The sequence below is a fragment of the Amblyomma maculatum genome, chromosome 3 (genome assembly GCF_055883805.1).
Source record: "Amblyomma maculatum isolate TAMU_Amacu chromosome 3, ASM5588380v1, whole genome shotgun sequence".
NCBI classification, from domain to species: domain Eukaryota; kingdom Metazoa; phylum Arthropoda; class Arachnida; order Ixodida; family Ixodidae; genus Amblyomma; species Amblyomma maculatum.
In genome coordinates, this window is record NC_139346.1 from 94,693,873 (window position 1) to 94,716,761 (window position 22,889).

At 47.5% G+C, this 22,889-nt stretch overlaps 1 protein-coding gene across 1 annotated transcript; it reads right to left on the minus strand.

Moving 5' to 3' along the window:
- Positions 1–215: 215 nt before the first annotated feature.
- Positions 216–20,976, minus strand: LOC146195360 (uncharacterized). The gene is made up of 5 exons (XM_084597792.1): positions 20,787–20,976; positions 19,504–19,668; positions 17,094–17,282; positions 5,449–5,585; positions 216–2,083 (listed from the first exon to the last, which is right to left on the minus strand). Exons 2-5 carry the CDS (start codon positions 19,658–19,660, stop codon positions 1,673–1,675), a joined length of 894 nt encoding a protein of 297 aa, XP_084453918.1. The 5' UTR covers positions 19,661–19,668; positions 20,787–20,976; the 3' UTR covers positions 216–1,672.
- Between the last annotated feature and the right edge of the window lie 1,913 nt (positions 20,977–22,889).

The window sequence follows — 22,889 nt, forward strand, 5'->3', positions numbered from 1 at the left end:
ATATATATATATATATATATATATAGACTGGCACGATGGTTGACAAAGTTTGACGGTGGTCTTCACCGGAATAAAGGTTGGTTGGTTTTGAGGAAAGCTGCATATGCTTTCTCACTTGTCGGCAGACCTCCAAACTTACAATTAATGACATTCTGTTTCAGGTATATATATATATATATATATATATATATATATATATATATATATATACCGTCAAACTTTGTCAACCATCGTGCCAGTCTCAGTGAAAAACTGTCAAACAACGCCAAATAATTCCAGACGGTGTTTTCATATGGCTTAACCGGTTTAAGCGGAGTTAAAGCGGAGATAGTTTCCTTTCTTTGTCATACCGGCCAGCATTCCAGGAAAACGTTTTTGCGCTGCGCCACTCCTCTACGACTTTCGAGTTGGTTGGATTCTGGACCTTAGGTTATAACGTATGGGAGTTTCGTACATCAGCTCTTTCTAGTCCTACCAGCAAGTAATGACAGCTGTTTCACGCAGTCCTGTGTCCAATACAGCAGCGCCATTTCATGCAGGCAAATGGAGAGCTTATGTCGTGGCAAAAACGTTACCAAAGATAAGCTTATGACCTAAGTGTATTTTTCGTTTTTCATCATTTGATAGGTATCCTTAGTGGGTGTAGGTAAAAACGTCTCCGGAAGAAAGGTGCCCGGAAGATACGTCACCGGAAAAAACGTCCCCGGAAGAAACGGCCCTTGAAGAAGTGACAACTAGGAAAAAACGTCCCTAAGGCCAAAATCGGCCCTAAAAGTGATTTCTTTCAGTAGTAGTAGTAGTAGTAGTAGTAGAACTCACATGAAAACATAAACATATTTTATGCAAATTTTTCTTGGCTTTGAGTTAAATGTAATAATCATTTGGAACCTGCGTCCTCTGGGGGCCCGAAATGTTTACAAAAACAGAGTAAAAACATGGTGAAAGAGCTATCTGGCTCTTTATACGTTGCGAGGTTCCGAGCTCCGCAACTCGTTAAGCAATCACATAAGGCAGGTCTAAATGCTGCCCACTGAGAAAGGTACAAGAGGATCGGCGTATGGCACTCTCAGGGAACCGCCCAAAGCAGAAGACGTCACAAGAATTACTTTTCATACCTTCTGGTGACGAGGTTCAACCGTTCTTCTGATGATGGTGTAAAATTGCGATAAAGGTGATGATGGTATAAACAGGACGAGGCTTAACCGGTCGAGCATATTGGCCATATTAAGGCGTCGCTCCAAGCTTCTCCGGTAAAGCCGGTGGTCAGCTTGCCTTTTCCCCGCAAGCAAAGCGAAGATGAGGCACTGTCGCTGTAATACCGCTGCCATTTTTTTTTTTTTTGCTATGAATGCCCGCATCAGCTCGATGTCCGCGGTCAATTCTAAGCCGACAGGTGAAACCACTGTAATAAAGTTTATATTAACATGCACCATTCATCATTGCAGCTCGCCACGGGGAAACGCAGTCTACATATTGCAGCGCAAGACTTCAGCCCCGTTCGGGGACAATTTTTTCCTACTTCGTTAATAGGAACTTTCTGTCTGAGGACATTTTTTTCGGGGACATTTGCTCCGGGGACGTTTTTACCGGATCCCATTCTCAGTATGTACATTTTACTCAGCGTAGACCACCACATGAACAAATATAAGCGGCGCACTTTGCAATACTGCTGTCACAGCTTATCATAGAATGAGCGGGAGAGTCGGACCGTCTCCTCCAAAGAGTACCGTGGAAGCCAGGCGAGAATCTCCCTAGCCTCACCGTCGTCCAACATGGCTCCCTTATAGATGTAGCGGACGTCTGACGGCTTCGGCAGCACAAGTTTTCGAACGCTGGGAAACACAGGTGCGATCACCCGCACGACACCCAACGTGCACTGCGCTGCCGCCATCATTACACGATAGGGGACAGGACGCCTGTAGATTCGGATTCCGTGTCCTTCTACGAGGGGTCTCAGGAAATCGATGCCGTCCAAGGGTGTGTCATCGCAGGCAACTAGACAGCGGCCGGAGAGCGTCGCATCCTCGCACAGCGCATCCAGCGCGCGCACGTGGAAAGCAGCAGCGTTGCCAGCGTAAATGCACTGCATGGAAGTACAAGGGGAGAGCGAGACACGATCGCCAACATATGACATATTCCCCGAAGTATCGGGGAGAGATGTAGTACGTATAGTGCCTGAGAAAACTGATGTGGCACTGAAAGGCCCACTGTCCACCCTCCGGTCGAAAATATTTTCTTCCCCGGTGACTGTGAGACTTCGCCCCTAGAACGCAAGGCCGCAAAATGTTTTTGAAAAGAGTAACTAATAACGCAGTTACACCCACCGCAATCACCCGATTCTGTCATGCCTCTCTCCTTCCGTTCCCTCGCAAAGGTTTTTCACTTTCCTGCCCGAGGTCGTCTAGCCTCCGCAATACAAATTCCCCTTCTTCCCCCGCGTTTGGCGGGAGGTGGGGCGTGGCTCTCCGCGAGCGCGAAAAAAAAAAAAACGGTCGAGGGGCGCGCGCCGCTGGATTCAGTCTGGCTGTGGCGAGGGAAAAGCGCGCTGCGAGCGGTAGACACCCATCCTTCTCCCGTCAGTCAGCGAGACGGACCAATGGACGTCGTTCGCGGTACGTACGTCATTACTGGGGCCCGTCGGGCCAGCGCAGGAAACGGGGAAGCTGGCTTCCCAAAGGAGAGCATGAGAGAGCTTTGAATTGTATTTTCGATGCTTTGCGGCGCGCGTGTCACTGTAGCATTTTGCACAGACTATCTCCGGTACCTGATCGAAACACTGGGCTCCTTTGCTTAAAAGGGCCTTCCCTGGACAGTGGCCCTTGAAGGTATACGTAAGTGTACAAGTTATAGTTTTCCGTAGCTTCAACGCGAAAGTGTTACATTTCACGTTCAGCCCAGGTCTTGGCGAGTGCAGAAAGAATCGGCATTTGTCGGAAATGATTAACGTCACCCGTGAAGTGGTGTAATTTCAAGCGATAATGCACTGAATAATTAATTGCAATTACAAGCTATAGGAACAAGGCTTTCACACAGTTAGGATATGAATGTTAGGCAAAGGAAATTCGCGAAAGAAAATTTAGGATGTGATGGGAATCAAGCCTGGGGACTTTGCATACTGAACCAGATACGCTACATTATGACACAGGTACCGTACAATCGTGAGCAAAAGTGGTATATAATACACAGCAGCTAGCGGAGCTCGTAAAAATGCACTTACACGCCACTAGCAACAACTATCTGGGATCGAGACAATCGTGCCGGCACTCAATTTTATCGACATGCATGTGTCGCTGACCTTATCATAGATTTGATTTGATAGTTTAAAATGCTAAATATTTGTTCAATGAAGTTACCGTAAGACAAAAATGTCCAGTTTTTTTGCAACAAAACTTTATTCTAACCAGTTGTGCCACGTATAAAATATTCTCGACATTTTAAATACGAAAATGCTAACTCGCATTGCGAGCCTTTGCTGTATACCGGTTAAGTACAATACGTACAGTTTATATTTCGCCTCGCCGCTTTATTTGTCTCAAAATAACAGTTTATTACCGCTAATATCAAGGAAAAAGAGTGCATTTGGATGCCTCACGGTATATTTTTGTGCGTTTTTGGCCGTAAAGTTAGCCACATAACACTTATATAGACCTCGTTCTATGCTTACAAGAACTCACATTGACAAAATGAAAGAATACGAATACAATCTACCAGTTCTCAGTAAGAAGTTGCAAAACGGACTGGTCACGTGAAATTGTGATAGTTGTGACGATTGCTTAGTTTCACAATCTACACGGTAAAACAAATTTTGAGGACACTGAGTTCCATCTTTAAAGGTATCGCGTGTGCAACGCTATTGGCTCCCGTCTAAGCTTCCCTCTTGCGGATCCATGCTCGAATTCATGTACTCTGCTACCCATCCAATCAATAATACATTGGTTGGTGCCTCCATTATACCATATATGTACTCATTAGCATGGAGTGATAAGCTCCGACAAATTGTGAAAAACAACCCGACATAAGTACAAATCCTCGCTTTAACCCCACCGTATGAACATGTCTGTGTGGCATAGACGTAGCGTGGCTGCAGGCTCTGGGATCCAAGTATCCTGGAGGGCCTAATTCCCAACGGCGCTCCCACCAACCGCCTGAGTTGACAGCTCCTGCCATTTCATGGGGTTTAGTGACTTCGCGAAAACCGACAACCAATCAGCGTCCGGCAATGGCCCTTGCCAGCCACAGAGACATACCCGTGATTTTTTTCTCGCAATGTAAACAGCGACAAACCGGACTCATATTTTCTGCAGAACGCGACTTTTAATGCTCTCACGTTAAAAATCTTGTTGCTCCCTTTCCCTTCACTACTTTCAGTATCTCTGTCAGCTTTCGGTGGAAGCTGCTACTTTTAGCTTACACTGGGAACGGTGACTTCATCGCCGGAGGCGAAGCTCTTAAGGCACTCGTGTAATGTGCGACTTCGGTGCACGTTACCAGTTGTCCGAATTTATAACGAAGCCCTTCAATCGCCGCCTGCTATCCTTTTTCTTGTTTCACTCTCACTTTAAACTCTCCCCAAGGCGACGTTTAATGGTTAAGAAGTGGTAAGATTGGCGTCGGAAAGCACAGAACCAAGGCAGCGCAGGCACGTTCGCAAGGCTTTGTTTTAAAGCGGGAATTCATATCTATGTTGGTTGGCGTTCCACATAAAAACGTTTCTTACGGCTGTGTGGTGATGTGCATGCGTGCGTGGGATAGTATATTCACGCAGTAAACTGTAATGACTAAACGAGTAGCGAAACGAATGTAGACGACCGAGGGTTCGCAAGTAGAGAGGCAAACAAGCCTTTAACTAGGGGTGTCCCCCCCCCCCCCTCAACTTTTATGCGTTCAGTGTTCTGGCTCAGTACACAAGTACTCATTGGCAGTACATATCTGTAAAAATATCACTGCATGTCTTGTCCTAGCCCACACAAAATAATTGTCCTAATGCTCCTTCACTAAGCCGCTCTCGTGCGTGCTATTAAAAATAAATGTCAAGGGCAAATAGGTTCACAGTCTTGATAACTTTAATCCCTTCGGAGCCCAGTTCTACGCTGAAAGCTCTATAAACTGGCGTTGACTATCTATATGATGCCATCTTATCTTTTTGTGTCATCTGTATTACGTACAGTACCCTTGCCTAACCCTTGAAACTAAGGCCGCACTACTCACATATAAGTTAGGTAAACAAATAAAGTGTGCTTACATTCACAATGAGGACCTTTCGGCTGAAATTATTTTCTTTCTTTTATGTCCTTCGTTTTCTTTATAAATTTTCTTTTTTTTTTGCATTTCCCACCACTTCCCCTGCAATGCGTTTTATGCGATTAAGAGCAAATAAAGCGAAGTTAAGGTAAATGTTTTTCCGCCGCTGTGAATTAGGTAATTGAGCGGAATTTTTAGAAAGCTTACCTGAAACCCCGGTCCGAGTCTAAACAGAGTGTTGAACGTCTTCCTCGACCACTTTATGTACGAACCAATGAAGGCGTGGTCCAGCTCTCCGTACAGCGGCAGCAGACGCGCCACGAAAGTGCGCAGCCGATGGACACCTGCACGACAAATACCATATTCAGACTAAAGAGAAGAAATAAACCTGGGTGTACACCTAATGAGCCGTTGAAAGAAGATACCAAAAGTGCAGATCAATTTCTCGTATTGCGTTTAGCAAAGGAAATAACAATACGGAAATTATGTATTTAATTTCCATTCTCGCGCCTAGCAGTGACCAACGGAGCACGTCTTTCTTGCGGGTACCACCCGTGAGCATTGTAAGAGCCACGTGGTGTTACCCGAAAGGGGCTTTCGTTGCTTGCCACATGTTGCTGCGAAGAAGGTGGGCTGCATACCGAACAGAAGATTGCGGCACATATAGCCTCATTTGACATCACTGCTGTACTGCCTGCGCCATGGCGGAGGGCCAGCTGCAAAATACACAGCACAACCGAACCAGGCTGGCGTGGTGACGCGCGTGAGGAGTGGAATGCGGTGCTAGTCTGATCTCTTTCGTTCCTTTCTTTTATTGCACCGTTGATCAACTGATCGGTGCCCCTTCATCGCTTCCTAAATCGCTTCATAAAGTAAAATGCGATGGCAATAAAATGGACATTCAGTTTATTACTTTAATGTTTTATGCCATTTCTTGGCATTTTCTTGTGATTAAGATTGTTTCCTTTCTTCATGCGCACTTATTAATATTGTTGGGTGGAGCTTGCCATCCTATGGACGAAATCTGATCTCTGCACAATTCTGTTTTTTTCGCTGCAGCAGCCAAACCGCTGACCAAGTTGGCATCCTAATTACGTCATTGATCGAATTCATGACGTCACATGTTCACGTGACATGGCCGAGAGCTTATTGGCAGGCGGGGTATGTAGCATCACGCCTCTCAACCAATGAGATAATTTCATGACACAATACTGTCGCAGCTTTTTCTCGGAATGTACGCGAAAGATTATGGTATCACACTGATAATAAAACCACAAATATTGCGGCTTAGTATAACTACACTAGATTTAGTTGTTTTGTTTGTGGGTTTAACGTCCCAAAGCGACTCAGGCTATGAGACACGCCGTAGTGGATGACTCCGGAAATTTCGGCCACCTGGGATTATTTAACCAGTAGATTTAGTAACACACGTACAGTGTAGTATCATCGCATGGCACAACCTATTTTCGGGCATATAAGTAAGAGGAATTACACTTGTGCGCGTGAATTTGCGTACTGTGGGCATGAGTGCAATTTTTTTTTGCACTACAGTGCAGCCGGCTTAGTCTCCGTCGCCGAATTACCTTATCGCTCAATGGGGCCAAATAGACGCCTAGTTGAGAAGTCAGCTAAAGAAGATCTAGAGGGCACTTTGGACCCCTAAAGTGCAATAAGGCGAAAGCCATTAAAGCACGGTGGATCGCAGCCCTCCACTACGCCACCTCTATCTCCCTCTCTTCTTTCACTTCATCCTTCCACTTTTTAAGCTGTATGGTACATATGTCAGCAGATAATTGTGACATACTGTGCGGGGGAGCTGGTGAAGGGTGGCTGTTCTTGGCCCTACGGGGCTGTTGTGGTGGCTATAGGAAGAAGGAAAAGAAAATGCACGGGCCTGCTACTGGCCCTGTAGCAGAGCCACCTCCACTGTTGTGGCTGCAGGAAGAAGGAAAAGAAAATGCACGGGCCTCCTACTGGCTCTGTAGCTGAAAACTGATTTATTTATAGGAAGGGAAAGGCGCGGTAACTGTCTCACTTGTTTTCTGTGGACACCGCAACCGCGCCGTAAGGGAAGGGAGGAAGGTGGGAGTGAAAGTGGAAAAAGAGAAAGAGGAGCCGTAGTGGAGGGCTACGGAGTAATTTCGACCACCTGGGGATCTTTAACGTGCGCTGACATCGCACAGCACACGGACGCCTCTTCGTTTCAACCACCTGCTGTGGCTGTAGGAAGAAGGAAAGGAAAATGTACGGGCCTGCTACTGGCTCTGTAGCTGAGCCACCTCCGCTGCTTCGTGCAGACAGAAGAGAAAATAGAGAAGGAAGAAAAGGAAGAGGGAGAGAAAAAAGCTGAGCCACCTCGGCTGTAGCGGTGCGCCACCTGATTGATTGATTGATTTATAGGAAGGGAAAGGCGCGGTAACTGTCTCACTGTTTTCTGTGGACACCTCAACCGCGCCGTAAGGGAAAGAAGGAAGGTGGGAGTGAAAGTGGAAAGAGAGAATGAGGAGCCGTAGTGGAGGGCTACGGAGCAATTTCGACCACCTGGGGATCTTTAACGTGCGCTGACATCGCACAGCACACGGACGCCTCTTCGTTTCGCCTCCATCGAAACGCAGCCGCCGAGGTCGGGTTCGAACCCGGGTCATGCACCGCCTCCGCTGCCTCGCGCAGACAGAAGAGAGAAAGTACAGAAGGAAAGAAAAAGAACAGCGAGAGAAAGGTGCGCAGCGACAGCCGTCGTCCACCACCTAAGCGGTGGCGGGTGCAATGACGGCCTACAACAGACAAAAATTTGGTGGATGGCTAGCCCCAGCCACACGCGGCGTTGACCTAACGCCCCAGCCCCGTAGGGCCAGAAACTGCCACCCTTCCATTGTGTGCCACCTCCGCTACCTCGTGCGGACAGAAGAGAAAATAGAAAAGAGAGAAAAACAATAGGAAGAGAAAGACGCGCGCCGAAACAACAGCCGTCGTCCACCACCGAAGCAGTGGCGGGTGAAATGACGGCTTACAAAAAATAAAATTTGGTGGCAGGCTAGCCTCCGCCGCAAGCGGCGGTGACCTACCTGTTCCAGCCCAATCAGGGCCAGGATCAGCCACCCTTCACCACCTCACTCCCCTACGAGGCTGGGACTGGTAGGTCAACGCCGATTATGGCGCCGAAACGAAGAGGCGTCCGTGTGCTGTGCGATGTCAGCGCACGTTAAAGATCCCCAGGTGGTCGAAATTATCCGTAGCCCTCCACTACGGCTCCTCCTTCTCTCTTTCCACTTTCACTCCCACCTTCCTCCCTTCCCTTACGGCGTGGTTGCGGTGTCCACAGAAAACAAGTGAGACAGTTACCAAGCCTTTCCCTTCCTATAAATAAAATAAAAAATAAGATTGTGGCGAGGGCTAGACTGGCACCGAATTTTACCTGTTATAGGCCGTCATTGCACCCGCCGCCGCTAAGATGGTGAACAACGGCAGTTGCGGCGCGCGTCTTCCTCTTCTTCCCTTTCTTTCTTCTTTACTTTCACACCTCTATCCGCACGAGGCAGCAGAAGTGGCTCAGCTACAGAGCCAGTAGCAGGCCCGTGCATTTTTTTTCTGTCTTCCTACAGCCACAACAACAGATACTGTACCTTTTCTATCCTGTAAATATATTTCAAACGTCGCTGATGCCGGCTGTACGCAAGCCTCCTAGGCATATTGTGGTGGTGGTGGTGGTAGTGGTTATTTTATTTATATACAAAAGAAAGGAAAGATGTTTGCCAGCCCCGGTATCTGCTATCTGATATCTGAAGCACTTTAACTGGGGTGGCGGAAATAAAGGGATAACGAGGAAGGGGTAGAGGACATCAGAGGTGAGCGGTAGGGAGAAAAGAAGGGGCAGATAAAAATAAAAATAGAAATATATACACTATAGAACAATACACAGTAGTTTGCTTGAGGCAAAACATATGGGTCTGCTCCTGTTTTCTGTGTAAAAACTACACATATGGGTCTGCTTTTGTTTTCTGTGTGGTGTGGCGTTCGAGGAAGGGTCAAATCAAAGGCGCTGCACGGACGCCTGGATCGGACGACCGGAGGGGTCAGCTTCATATATGCATGAATCGCCTGATGACTTCATGACCTGTCTTGACGGTACATGGTGCGCCCCTAGTCGAACACAACCAGCATTTCATTGACCACATCAAAGTTCATCGGCGTTCCTATATAATTCATTTAGAGGAAAGGAAATGCGCAGTGTCTCTCACTAGCGGAATCCTCACGGTAGACAAGGGGAATTATGAAAAGTGTTTCACAAACCAGGGCTTGGCTTGTTAGCGTATGCAGACGACGTCTCTGTATTAAGCGATGATAAGGGGGCACATGCCAAGCTTGTGGAGTTAACTGGTCGAAATGCCTCGGACTTTGGCATGGAAGGTGGCCTACGCCTGAACGGTTTGCCAGTGTACGTTGGACGACGACATCAGATAGGTACTAGGGGGTTCCGCTTAAGGCTTACCTTGACAGTGAACAGTATTAGAGAGGGCAAACTAAAGAGACAAAGGACAAATCTGAAGAGTGAAGAGGGTCTAGTTAAGTTTAGTTTATGGGGTTTAACGTCCCAAAGAAACTCAGGCTATGAGAGACGCCGTAGGGGAGGACTTCAGAATTTGCGACCACCTGGGGTTTTTTAACTGCACTGAAAGAACCCCAGGTGGTCGAAATTCTGGAGTCCTCCACTACGGCGTGTCTCATAGCCCGAGTTGCTTTGGGAAGTTAAACCCCATAAACTAAACTGGTCCCTCTCCACTTTTCAGATTTGTCTTTATCTCTTTAGTTTGCCCTCTCTAATACTGTTCACTGTCAAGGTAAGCCATAAGCGGAACCCCTAAGTATCTACCTACCTACCTACCTACCTACCTACCTACCTACCTACCTACCTACCTACCTACCTACCTACCTACCTACCTACCTACCTACCTACCTACCTACCTACCTACCTACCTACCTACCTACCTACCTACCTACCTACCTACCTACCTACCTACCTACCTACCTACCTACCTACCTACCTACCTACCTACCTACCTACCTACCTACCTACCTACCTACCTACCTACCTACCTACCTACCTACCTACCTACCTACCTACCTACCTACCTACCTACCTACCTACCTACCTACCTACCTACCTACCTACCTACCTACCTACCTACCTACCTACCTACCTACCTACCTACCTACCTACCTACCTACCTACCTACCTACCTACCTACCTACCTACCTACCTACCTACCTACCTACCTACCTACCTACCTACCTACCTACCTACCTACCTACCTACCTACCTACCTACCTACCTACCTACCTACCTACCTACCTACCTACCTACCTACCTACCTACCTACCTACCTACCTACCTACCTACCTACCTACCTACCTACCTACCTACCTACCTACCTACCTACCTACCTACCTACCTACCTACCTACCTACCTACCTACCTACCTACCTACCTACCTACCTACCTACCTACCTACCTACCTACCTACCTACCTACCTACCTACCTACCTACCTACCTACCTACCTACCTACCTACCTACCTACCTACCTACCTACCTACCTACCTACCTACCTACCTACCTACCTACCTACCTACCTACCTACCTACCTACCTACCTACCTACCTACCTACCTACCTACCTACCTACCTACCTACCTACCTACCTACCTACCTACCTACCTACCTACCTACCTACCTACCTACCTACCTACCTACCTACCTACCTACCTACCTACCTACCTACCTACCTACCTACCTACCTACCTACCTACCTACCTACCTACCTACCTACCTACCTACCTACCTACCTACCTACCTACCTACCTACCTACCTACCTACCTACCTACCTACCTACCTACCTACCTACCTACCTACCTACCTACCTACCTACCTACCTACCTACCTACCTACCTACCTACCTACCTACCTACCTACCTACCTACCTACCTACCTACCTACCTACCTACCTACCTACCTACCTACCTACCTACCTACCTACCTACCTACCTACCTACCTACCTACCTACCTACCTACCTACCTACCTACCTACCTACCTACCTACCTACCTACCTACCTACCTACCTACCTACCTACCTACCTACCTACCTACCTACCTACCTACCTACCTACCTACCTACCTACCTACCTACCTACCTACCTACCTACCTACCTACCTACCTACCTACCTACCTACCTACCTACCTACCTACCTACCTACCTACCTACCTACCTACCTACCTACCTACCTACCTACCTACCTACCTACCTACCTACCTACCTACCTACCTACCTACCTACCTACCTACCTACCTACCTACCTACCTACCTACCTACCTACCTACCTACCTACCTACCTACCTACCTACCTACCTACCTACCTACCTACCTACCTACCTACCTACCTACCTACCTACCTACCTACCTACCTACCTACCTACCTACCTACCTACCTACCTACCTACCTACCTACCTACCTACCTACCTACCTACCTACCTACCTACCTACCTACCTACCTACCTACCTACCTACCTACCTACCTACCTACCTACCTACCTACCTACCTACCTACCTACCTACCTACCTACCTACCTACCTACCTACCTACCTACCTACCTACCTACCTACCTACCTACCTACCTACCTACCTACCTACCTACCTACCTACCTACCTACCTACCTACCTACCTACCTACCTACCTACCTACCTACCTACCTACCTACCTACCTACCTACCTACCTACCTACCTACCTACCTACCTACCTACCTACCTACCTACCTACCTACCTACCTACCTACCTACCTACCTACCTACCTACCTACCTACCTACCTACCTACCTACCTACCTACCTACCTACCTACCTACCTACCTACCTACCTACCTACCTACCTACCTACCTACCTACCTACCTACCTACCTACCTACCTACCTACCTACCTACCTACCTACCTACCTACCTACCTACCTACCTACCTACCTACCTACCTACCTACCTACCTACCTACCTACCTACCTACCTACCTACCTACCTACCTACCTACCTACCTACCTACCTACCTACCTACCTACCTACCTACCTACCTACCTACCTACCTACCTACCTACCTACCTACCTACCTACCTACCTACCTACCTACCTACCTACCTACCTACCTACCTACCTACCTACCTACCTACCTACCTACCTACCTACCTACCTACCTACCTACCTACCTACCTACCTACCTACCTACCTACCTACCTACCTACCTACCTACCTACCTACCTACCTACCTACCTACCTACCTACCTACCTACCTACCTACCTACCTACCTACCTACCTACCTACCTACCTACCTACCTACCTACCTACCTACCTACCTACCTACCTACCTACCTACCTACCTACCTACCTACCTACCTACCTACCTACCTACCTACCTACCTACCTACCTACCTACCTACCTACCTACCTACCTACCTACCTACCTACCTACCTACCTACCTACCTACCTACCTACCTACCTACCTACCTACCTACCTACCTACCTACCTACCTACCTACCTACCTACCTACCTACCTACCTACCTACCTACCTACCTACCTACCTACCTACCTACCTACCTACCTACCTACCTACCTACCTACCTACCTACCTACCTACCTACCTACCTACCTACCTACCTACCTACCTACCTACCTACCTACCTACCTACCTACCTACCTACCTACCTACCTACCTACCTACCTACCTACCTACCTACCTACCTACCTACCTACCTACCTACCTACCTACCTACCTACCTACCTACCTACCTACCTACCTACCTACCTACCTACCTACCTACCTACCTACCTACCTACCTACCTACCTACCTACCTACCTACCTACCTACCTACCTACCTACCTACCTACCTACCTACCTACCTACCTACCTACCTACCTACCTACCTACCTACCTACCTACCTACCTACCTACCTACCTACCTACCTACCTACCTACCTACCTACCTACCTACCTACCTACCTACCTACCTACCTACCTACCTACCTACCTACCTACCTACCTACCTACCTACCTACCTACCTACCTACCTACCTACCTACCTACCTACCTACCTACCTACCTACCTACCTACCTACCTACCTACCTACCTACCTACCTACCTACCTACCTACCTACCTACCTACCTACCTACCTACCTACCTACCTACCTACCTACCTACCTACCTACCTACCTACCTACCTACCTACCTACCTACCTACCTACCTACCTACCTACCTACCTACCTACCTACCTACCTACCTACCTACCTACCTACCTACCTACCTACCTACCTACCTACCTACCTACCTACCTACCTACCTACCTACCTACCTACCTACCTACCTACCTACCTACCTACCTACCTACCTACCTACCTACCTACCTACCTACCTACCTACCTACCTACCTACCTACCTACCTACCTACCTACCTACCTACCTACCTACCTACCTACCTACCTACCTACCTACCTACCTACCTACCTACCTACCTACCTACCTACCTACCTACCTACCTACCTACCTACCTACCTACCTACCTACCTACCTACCTACCTACCTACCTACCTACCTACCTACCTACCTACCTACCTACCTACCTACCTACCTACCTACCTACCTACCTACCTACCTACCTACCTACCTACCTACCTACCTACCTACCTACCTACCTACCTACCTACCTACCTACCTACCTACCTACCTACCTACCTACCTACCTACCTACCTACCTACCTACCTACCTACCTACCTACCTACCTACCTACCTACCTACCTACCTACCTACCTACCTACCTACCTACCTACCTACCTACCTACCTACCTACCTACCTACCTACCTACCTACCTACCTACCTACCTACCTACCTACCTACCTACCTACCTACCTACCTACCTACCTACCTACCTACCTACCTACCTACCTACCTACCTACCTACCTACCTACCTACCTACCTACCTACCTACCTACCTACCTACCTACCTACCTACCTACCTACCTACCTACCTACCTACCTACCTACCTACCTACCTACCTACCTACCTACCTACCTACCTACCTACCTACCTACCTACCTACCTACCTACCTACCTACCTACCTACCTACCTACCTACCTACCTACCTACCTACCTACCTACCTACCTACCTACCTACCTACCTACCTACCTACCTACCTACCTACCTACCTACCTACCTACCTACCTACCTACCTACCTACCTACCTACCTACCTACCTACCTACCTACCTACCTACCTACCTACCTACCTACCTACCTACCTACCTACCTACCTACCTACCTACCTACCTACCTACCTACCTACCTACCTACCTACCTACCTACCTACCTACCTACCTACCTACCTACCTACCTACCTACCTACCTACCTACCTACCTACCTACCTACCTACCTACCTACCTACCTACCTACCTACCTACCTACCTACCTACCTACCTACCTACCTACCTACCTACCTACCTACCTACCTACCTACCTACCTACCTACCTACCTACCTACCTACCTACCTACCTACCTACCTACCTACCTACCTACCTACCTACCTACCTACCTACCTACCTACCTACCTACCTACCTACCTACCTACCTACCTACCTACCTACCTACCTACCTACCTACCTACCTACCTACCTACCTACCTACCTACCTACCTACCTACCTACCTACCTACCTACCTACCTACCTACCTACCTACCTACCTACCTACCTACCTACCTACCTACCTACCTACCTACCTACCTACCTACCTACCTACCTACCTACCTACCTACCTACCTACCTACCTACCTACCTACCTACCTACCTACCTACCTACCTACCTACCTACCTACCTACCTACCTACCTACCTACCTACCTACCTACCTACCTACCTACCTACCTACCTACCTACCTACCTACCTACCTACCTACCTACCTACCTACCTACCTACCTACCTACCTACCTACCTACCTACCTACCTACCTACCTACCTACCTACCTACCTACCTACCTACCTACCTACCTACCTACCTACCTACCTACCTACCTACCTACCTACCTACCTACCTACCTACCTACCTACCTACCTACCTACCTACCTACCTACCTACCTACCTACCTACCTACCTACCTACCTACCTACCTACCTACCTACCTACCTACCTACCTACCTACCTACCTATCCTATCTATCTATCTATCTATCTATCTATCTATCTATCTATCTATCTATCTATCTATCTATCTATCTATCTATCTATCTATCTATCTATCTGTCTATCTATCTATCTGTCTATCTATCTATCTATCTGTCTATCTATCTATCTATCTATCTATCTATCTATCTATCTATCTATCTATCTATCTATCTATCTATCTATCTATCTATCTATCTATCTATCTATCTATCTATCTATCTATCTATCTATCTATCTATCTATCTATCTATCTATCTATCTATCTATCTAATCTATCTATCTATCTATCTATCTATCTATCTATCTATCTATCTATCTATCTATCTATCTATCTATCTATCTATCTATCTATCTATCTATCTATCTATCTATCTATCTATCTATCTATCTATCTACCTACCTACCTACCTACCTACCTACCTACCTACCTACCTACCTACCTACCTACCTATCTACCTATTTTTACAAGGCAATTTGCAACTTGTTCTTTATCAATAAGCCCTGGTATTTTATGCAGGTGTTGCACTGTTCACGGTTAAATATTCAGAAGCTGCACAGGAATTTCGTCGTATTTGTCTGGGCGTCTGAATGGGAGCGCTGCAGCCGGACACCATCGCCGCTTGCATCGGGGACTTGTCTGCCACTGAATTTTTCTGTTGTAGGCCGTCACTGCACCCGCCACCGTTTAGGTGGTGGACAACGGCTGTAGCAGCGCGCGTCTATCTCTCCCTCTTCTTTTTCTTTATTTTCTCTTCTGTCCGCACGAGGCAGCGGAGGTGGCCCAGATACAGAGCCGGTAGCAGGCCCGCGCATTTTCTTTGCCTTCTTCCAACAGCCACAACAACAGCGCTGTTCTTCTTTCAGAGGACAGTTAGCTTGGACGCTAAAAGGCATCCTGTCTGAAACACGTGCCCCCGCCGGGGTGGTGCACTGGTAAGACATCAGACTACTGTCCGGAGTTCCCGGGCTCGAACCCGACCACGGCGACTGCGTTTTGATGGAGGCGAAACGAAGTGGCGTCCTTGTGCTGTGCGATGTCAGCGCACGTTAAATATCCCCAGGTGGTCGAAATTACTCTGCAGCCCTCTGCTACGGCTCCCCTTTCTCTCTTTCCACTTTCACTGCCACCCTCATCCCTTCCCATACGGCGCGGTACAGGTGTCCACGGAGCAAGTGTGACAGATATTTCGCCTTTCCCTTGCTGTGAACCAATTAAAAAAAAAAACGTGTCGCCAAATAATAATAATAATAATAATTTCACATTATTGGCCCCATTTATCTCTGTGGACACCTTAGTCAAGGAAGGGAGGAAGGTGGGAATGAAAGTAAAAAGAGAGAAAGTAGAGCCGTAGTGGAGGGCTACGGAGTAATTTCGACCACATGGGGATCTTCAACGTGCGCTTGCATCGCACAGCACACGGACGCCTCTTCGGTTTTGCCTCCAACGAAACGCAGCCGACGCGGTCGGGATCGAACTCGGGTACTCCGGCATAGTAGTCAGGCGTCTGACCACTGCACCACCCCGATGGGGATGTCACCAAACAACAGAAATAATTTTGGGGCAGAACTGCCCTCTCGCAACGCTTACCGTCCCTGAGAACGCACCCGCTGGCCTCGCAAATGATCCTTTCCACTTTGGCCTTGCTTTCAGAATAGGGGCCCTCATGATGAAACTTGCCATCCTGAGATTCTTCATCCTTGATGACTCCCGCACTTCCGGTGCAAACAAGGTACTGCACGTTCTCCTCCAGGCAGGCATCTACCACGTTCTGTGTTCCTGTTGTTTGAAATTGCACATAGAGACCACTGTAGATACCTTGAAGCAGAAGGGACGGTGAGCTCATTGCTCGAACCAGCTTGCAATACAAGTCTGGTCCACGCAAAAGACAGTAACGGGAAAATACGAAGAACCAAGAATACTCACACCCATCCCACCAGGAGTCCCAGAGATTAACATAACCGCCTCCTCCCCCCCCCCCCCTTTTTTTTTAGCCGATGGCCCGACTTCAAGACAACATTAGGTAAAGAAACGCGGAACGAGCGAAAAACAAAAAGGGTTTATGGGCAACCTTAGGTCCCAAGTCAACGTTTCGAGAAGGGGACTCGGACAAGTCATCTTGCTGCGTGCTGAGCCTTCCCCTAAATTCTTACTTGCCTCTCTCAAACAGTGTACAGATCTTCGTCCCCTCCTTCTACACAACAGAAACTTGGATCACGTTACCGGACAACACATCACTTCTCACTACTGACCACTACGATAACGATACAGGCCACAAACCTGCAGCGCATTCGTCAGTAGAAACAGCTGCATGGATTTGATTTCACTCAATCGAGTGCTGCAGCAGAAATTAGCGGAAGTCTTTTAATGTTCTGTTTATGGTTGAGACACTTTAATAACCCTTTGTCCATGATAGGAGTGAAGTCATATAAAAAAATAAAATAACTGCCCAGCACCTGTTCATGAGCTAAATGAAATAAAATTTCTCAAGAGACCACTACAATCTCCCCATAGGGAATCATGGATGAGCTCTGCATTCCTGTTCCCTTTGAATTATATACAATTCGAGATTCTTAAAAATTTCGTTATTATTTGAAAAGTGACTTGAATAGCATGGTCGCGAGTCCTTTGTAGTTTTTCATGGCCGCCTGGCACCTGAACTGTTACACTGTATAGTGAAACAAACACAAACATTCAGATAACTGTCTCTCAGGCTTTTTTTCTGCACTTTCTGCAATTTGTCGAAGGCAACTGCGATCAATTGTATGTTTTACCGTTTCATCGTCGACACAATACACGATGCTCAAAAATAAGAGTAATATTATTCTATCAGGTTGAAATAAGGTGTCTCCAACCCAATATTGTAGCGTGTGCAACAGCAGCCGCTAGGCGGCTGCTCATTGAGAGTCTCGTGCGCGGACTCGAAGAAGTGGCCCCGTGGCGTTCGAGAAGAGGCTGAAGTCGGCGGCTGTCACTCGGTGCTTTTTATACCCTGCTCTTCTGTGCCTACTAGGTCAACCCCTATTAAAACCAACCTTCTGGTTACGGGCCTAAACGACTACGTGGCAATATATTCTATGTGTGTGTTCTAAGAGCCGCCGAAGCATGAATGAGGATACATGCGAGAGAAATGGAGAAGTCTAAGCGCACCAAATGTTCAACCATTTGTATTTTTGCTCGTATTGTGTTTTTGCTAGATGACATCACAGATAAATCTAGGCCAAATCCGGCTCTGAACACCTGGAACACTGTTTCGTGGACGGACTGGTGTAAAGCTAGCTAGAAATCAAAGCCCAGGAGGTTGAAAAGAAAAGACGCCCTTTTTGTAAACTATCGAGAAAGCAATTTCAGATACTCGTAGATGGACGCCGTTCCATTTAAAATCAAGAAAATGCTTTGTCACATGTTTTCATCATCTTAATTGTCATCATCATCGTTGTCGTCCTCGGAAAGAAATGTCCCTCAAGCTGTTATCGTTGTCGTAATCAGCAGCCGCATTATACCAACTGCAGGGCGTAGGCCTCTCCCATATTTCTCCACTTAACCCGGTCCTGTGCTAGCTGCAACCACCTGACCCCAGCGAGCTTCTTAACCTCATCCGCCCACCTAACTTTCCGCCGGCCACTGCTACGCTTTCCTTCCCTTGGAATCTAATTTGTTAACCTAAGCGAACATCTTCCATCATTCGTCCTATCTATGCACTACGTGCCCTGCCCACGCCCATTACTTCTTGATTTCCACTAGAATGTGATTAATCCGAGTTATTTTTCTTACCCACTCTGAACGCTTCGTGTGTTTTAACGTTGAACTACCATTTTTCTTTCCATAGCGTTCTGCGTTGTCCTCGATTGGCTTAACTAAAACTCTTTACCTTACGCTCCACGTTTCAGCCCCATAGGTGAGTGCAGGGAAGATGCGCAAGTTTACTTGCGCAAGGCGATAAGAAATACAATTGATGAACCAGTTTCAGTAAGGGCTGCGGGTGGGCGAACGCCGATACCTTTTACGTTGATCCTCTCGAATGCGTCTTCGTCTTCCATCACAGTCGTTGGTACCAGTGCCGCACAGTGAATCACTGCGTTAGCACCCCGAACGGCCTCTTTCAGAGCTTTAGCGTCGCATACGCTGGCCACAACTTGTCTGGTCTTCTTGAGCATCAGGTGCCCTGCGTGTTTTAGTTAGGGTGATCTCGAGCACGGCAGCGTACCTGCACTACATTTAACAGCAACAGCAAGAAGAATGGCAGAACAAGGTTTCCTCCATGAGGTTCAGTTTGGGTGCATTGCGTAACAGCAAAAATGAAACGAATGTGCCGAAGCATAAATAAATAAAGTACAATGCAATGTGATCAAGGTGACACAAAGTGAGTCGTACTATCGCATCGTATCACTGTTATCAATAATACGTCTGTCGACATCGGGAACAGAAGAACCATTTGAGGTGCGACCGATACGTTGTGCGACCATTGTCTGAGTTGCTCTCTTCCGTCTGCGGACAAACATCTAAAGCATGGAAGCAAAAAGCAGCAGGCTTTTGTGTACACTGCAGACTGAAGGCACACTAAACAGCTTCACACAATTCTTGATCATATCTAATCTTCAAGCGCCATGGGCTGGATACTGACTGCTCAGGAGACAAAGAAAAACTGGTTCCTGACTTTCTCAGAAGGCCGATAGCTTTCTGTGTGCCCCACCGGGGTGGCGCAGTGGTTACGGCGCTCGGCTACTGTTCCTAAGGAAACAAGATCGAATCCTGGCTTTGGCGGCAGCTTTTCGATGGAGGCGAAAATCAAGGCGAACGTGTGCTGTGCGATGTCAGTGCACGTTAAAGAACCCCAGGTGGTCGAAATTTTCGGTGTCCTCCACTACGGCGTCTCTCATAGCCTGAGTTGCTTTGGGACGTTAAACCGCACAAACCAAACCAAATCATTATCTGTGACACTTCACGAACTTCATAAAACATCCCACACGCATCCCAATAGCTCCATGGACCACTCCCGAGGAACCTAAGCTCAAAGTTAATGCCCTGCATTCCAAGTGAATCTTGAGCGTTACCTCTACATATGCCTAACAACCATATCTTCTCAGACTTCCCTTACTCGTCCCGTCCCTTTTTGCAATTCCTGAAGACCCTCTAGCTGCTGATATAATAAAATGGCTATTTTGAAGCAAGCGCTTTTCTACCTGAGCAACTAGCTTAATGTTGACAAATAAAGCTATATCTATCCTCCGGTTTACCAGCGCTCATGCATATATTTTCTTTAGTACAAGTTTAGCAGCTCACCCAATGCATTCTCGAAGGGCTTGATGTCGAAGAGGCGGATCTCCTGCACATCTGGATGATCCTGAAGCTCGCGTACCACATGATGTCCGAGCAGCCCGCTTGATCCGGTCACAAGGATGACTCGGAGAGGCCGGCGCTCGTCTTCGTCGCTGCGTGAAGTAAGTAATGTTACAGGTTTTGTATTGTGAACGCGTACATTACCATGTCAATCGTTTGCCAATACTGAGCAGTGCACTGATCAGAGTGCTGCTGATCAATATTTTAAATAAAATTAGATTCGACTGGTATGATTTTATGCACGTGAGCGAAAAGCAACAAAGAGAAAAAATATCGGGAGGTACCTAAGCTCCACATTAAAAGGTATCACGCACAGCGCTAATGGATTCCGTTTATACGGCTCCCCTTCCGAACCTCTTCACGTACACGCAATTTGTTACTCGCTCACTGAATAATCCTCTGAATTTGTCTCTGCCTTCTGTTGTGACCGTACATGGTCCGCGCTTGCGCGCACTATTGTGCGCCTGTAAGCATGGTATTGATATGTGCTCTTGATGCAAGGGCTGTAAGTGAGCCTGTTTCCATGAACCTTTTGTGTGAGCATGCTTTGCTTTGTCGTGACCCTGCAACTGCCAAGTTGGCCCTGTCAAGGGAACGTCAAGAAAAATACAAAGAAACGTCGCCCTGGGAGAAATAGCCGGGAGTGCTTTTGTTCAACTGTTCACCCTTCCTGTCGAGAGGCGCTATTGTCAAGTGAGGAATGCCTATTGTCCAAAGGAGACGATCAGAGTGACACGTCCGCTGACGTACAGGAGAAGAAATGAGCATGAGAATTACGGCCATTAGAGGATTTCCCGTGAATGCATGAAAGAGTTGCAATTGCCGTAAAGAGACAATGCTGGGAGCAGTATTCGTGGCGCGCACGTACACTTGGGTTTCTGAGAAGGAAATCCACTTGCCGGAACCAACATAGCGAATCTTTGCAGAAGAATCGAAATTTACATCCTCGCCGTTCCCAAGCTCTACCCGCCAACAAGTGACCACACCCGACGAAACAATACTGGACCAGTCAGTGCATCAGACCATCAGTGCAGTGATGTGATCGATTGGTTGCCGATATCTGAGGGGTGTGCCCTGGAACTGATTAGTCAGCATCTTCAGAGAGGGGCTGGACATAGGGGGATTTAAGGACGTTGCAGAACACGAAATGAGGCTCTGAGCCTTGGGTAAACGGCTCATCCAGATGCTTCTCCCTATGAACTCTTAACGCTTGCCATTTTGCTGATACACCCCTTTTTTTCATGTAAATAAGTTATCTCAAAGTGCCATTAAACCTGCTTGTATATATTTTACCAACTTCGAAGATTCAATCCTTCATCAACCCGGAGTCTCTGCACGCTACCAAGTGAAGACCGGGTCAACTTAGTCGCAGCGTCACGACAACTGGTGACCAGCGCTGGAATCTGAATCTACAAGCCACAACATCTGGTGCCTTGGAGGTGGATCTGAATCTACAAGCCACAACATCTGGTGATTGGAGGTGGATCTGAATCTACAAGCCACAACATCTGGTGATCGGAGGTGGCATCTGATGCTACAAGCCACAACATTTGGTGATCGGAGGTGGCATCTCCAGCAACAAGCAAGAGCAACAATCGGCACCCAAGAGAGCAGCTCGGAACATCGATCGCATGTGTGGGTGAGTCCTTGGCTTTTCTTCTGATGTGGAGCAGGTTCTAGAACAGGGTTAGATTTTAGAACTGGTAAAGAGTGTTGAAACGCCTTTAGGTTTGGTAGTTTGCACAGTTGTTTTGGAAGTAGCCGACACTCGGAGAGATCATGGACCTACAAAAGCTGCAGAAACCGGAACTGTTGCTATTGTGGGAGCAATTGGGAATTGATACAAGTGGTTTGGCACGAAAGCACTTGATTTTAAAGGCAATCACTGATTTGGGAACCGGTGATGAGGAGCTCAGTGAAGCATGGAACCTCATCGGGCATAAAAAGAAAGAGCGGGAAAAAGAGGAAAAGAGGCGTGAGCATGAAATTGAGAGAGAAGCAAAAAGGCTGGAGCAAGAAATTGAGCTCCTGAAATTAGAAATATAG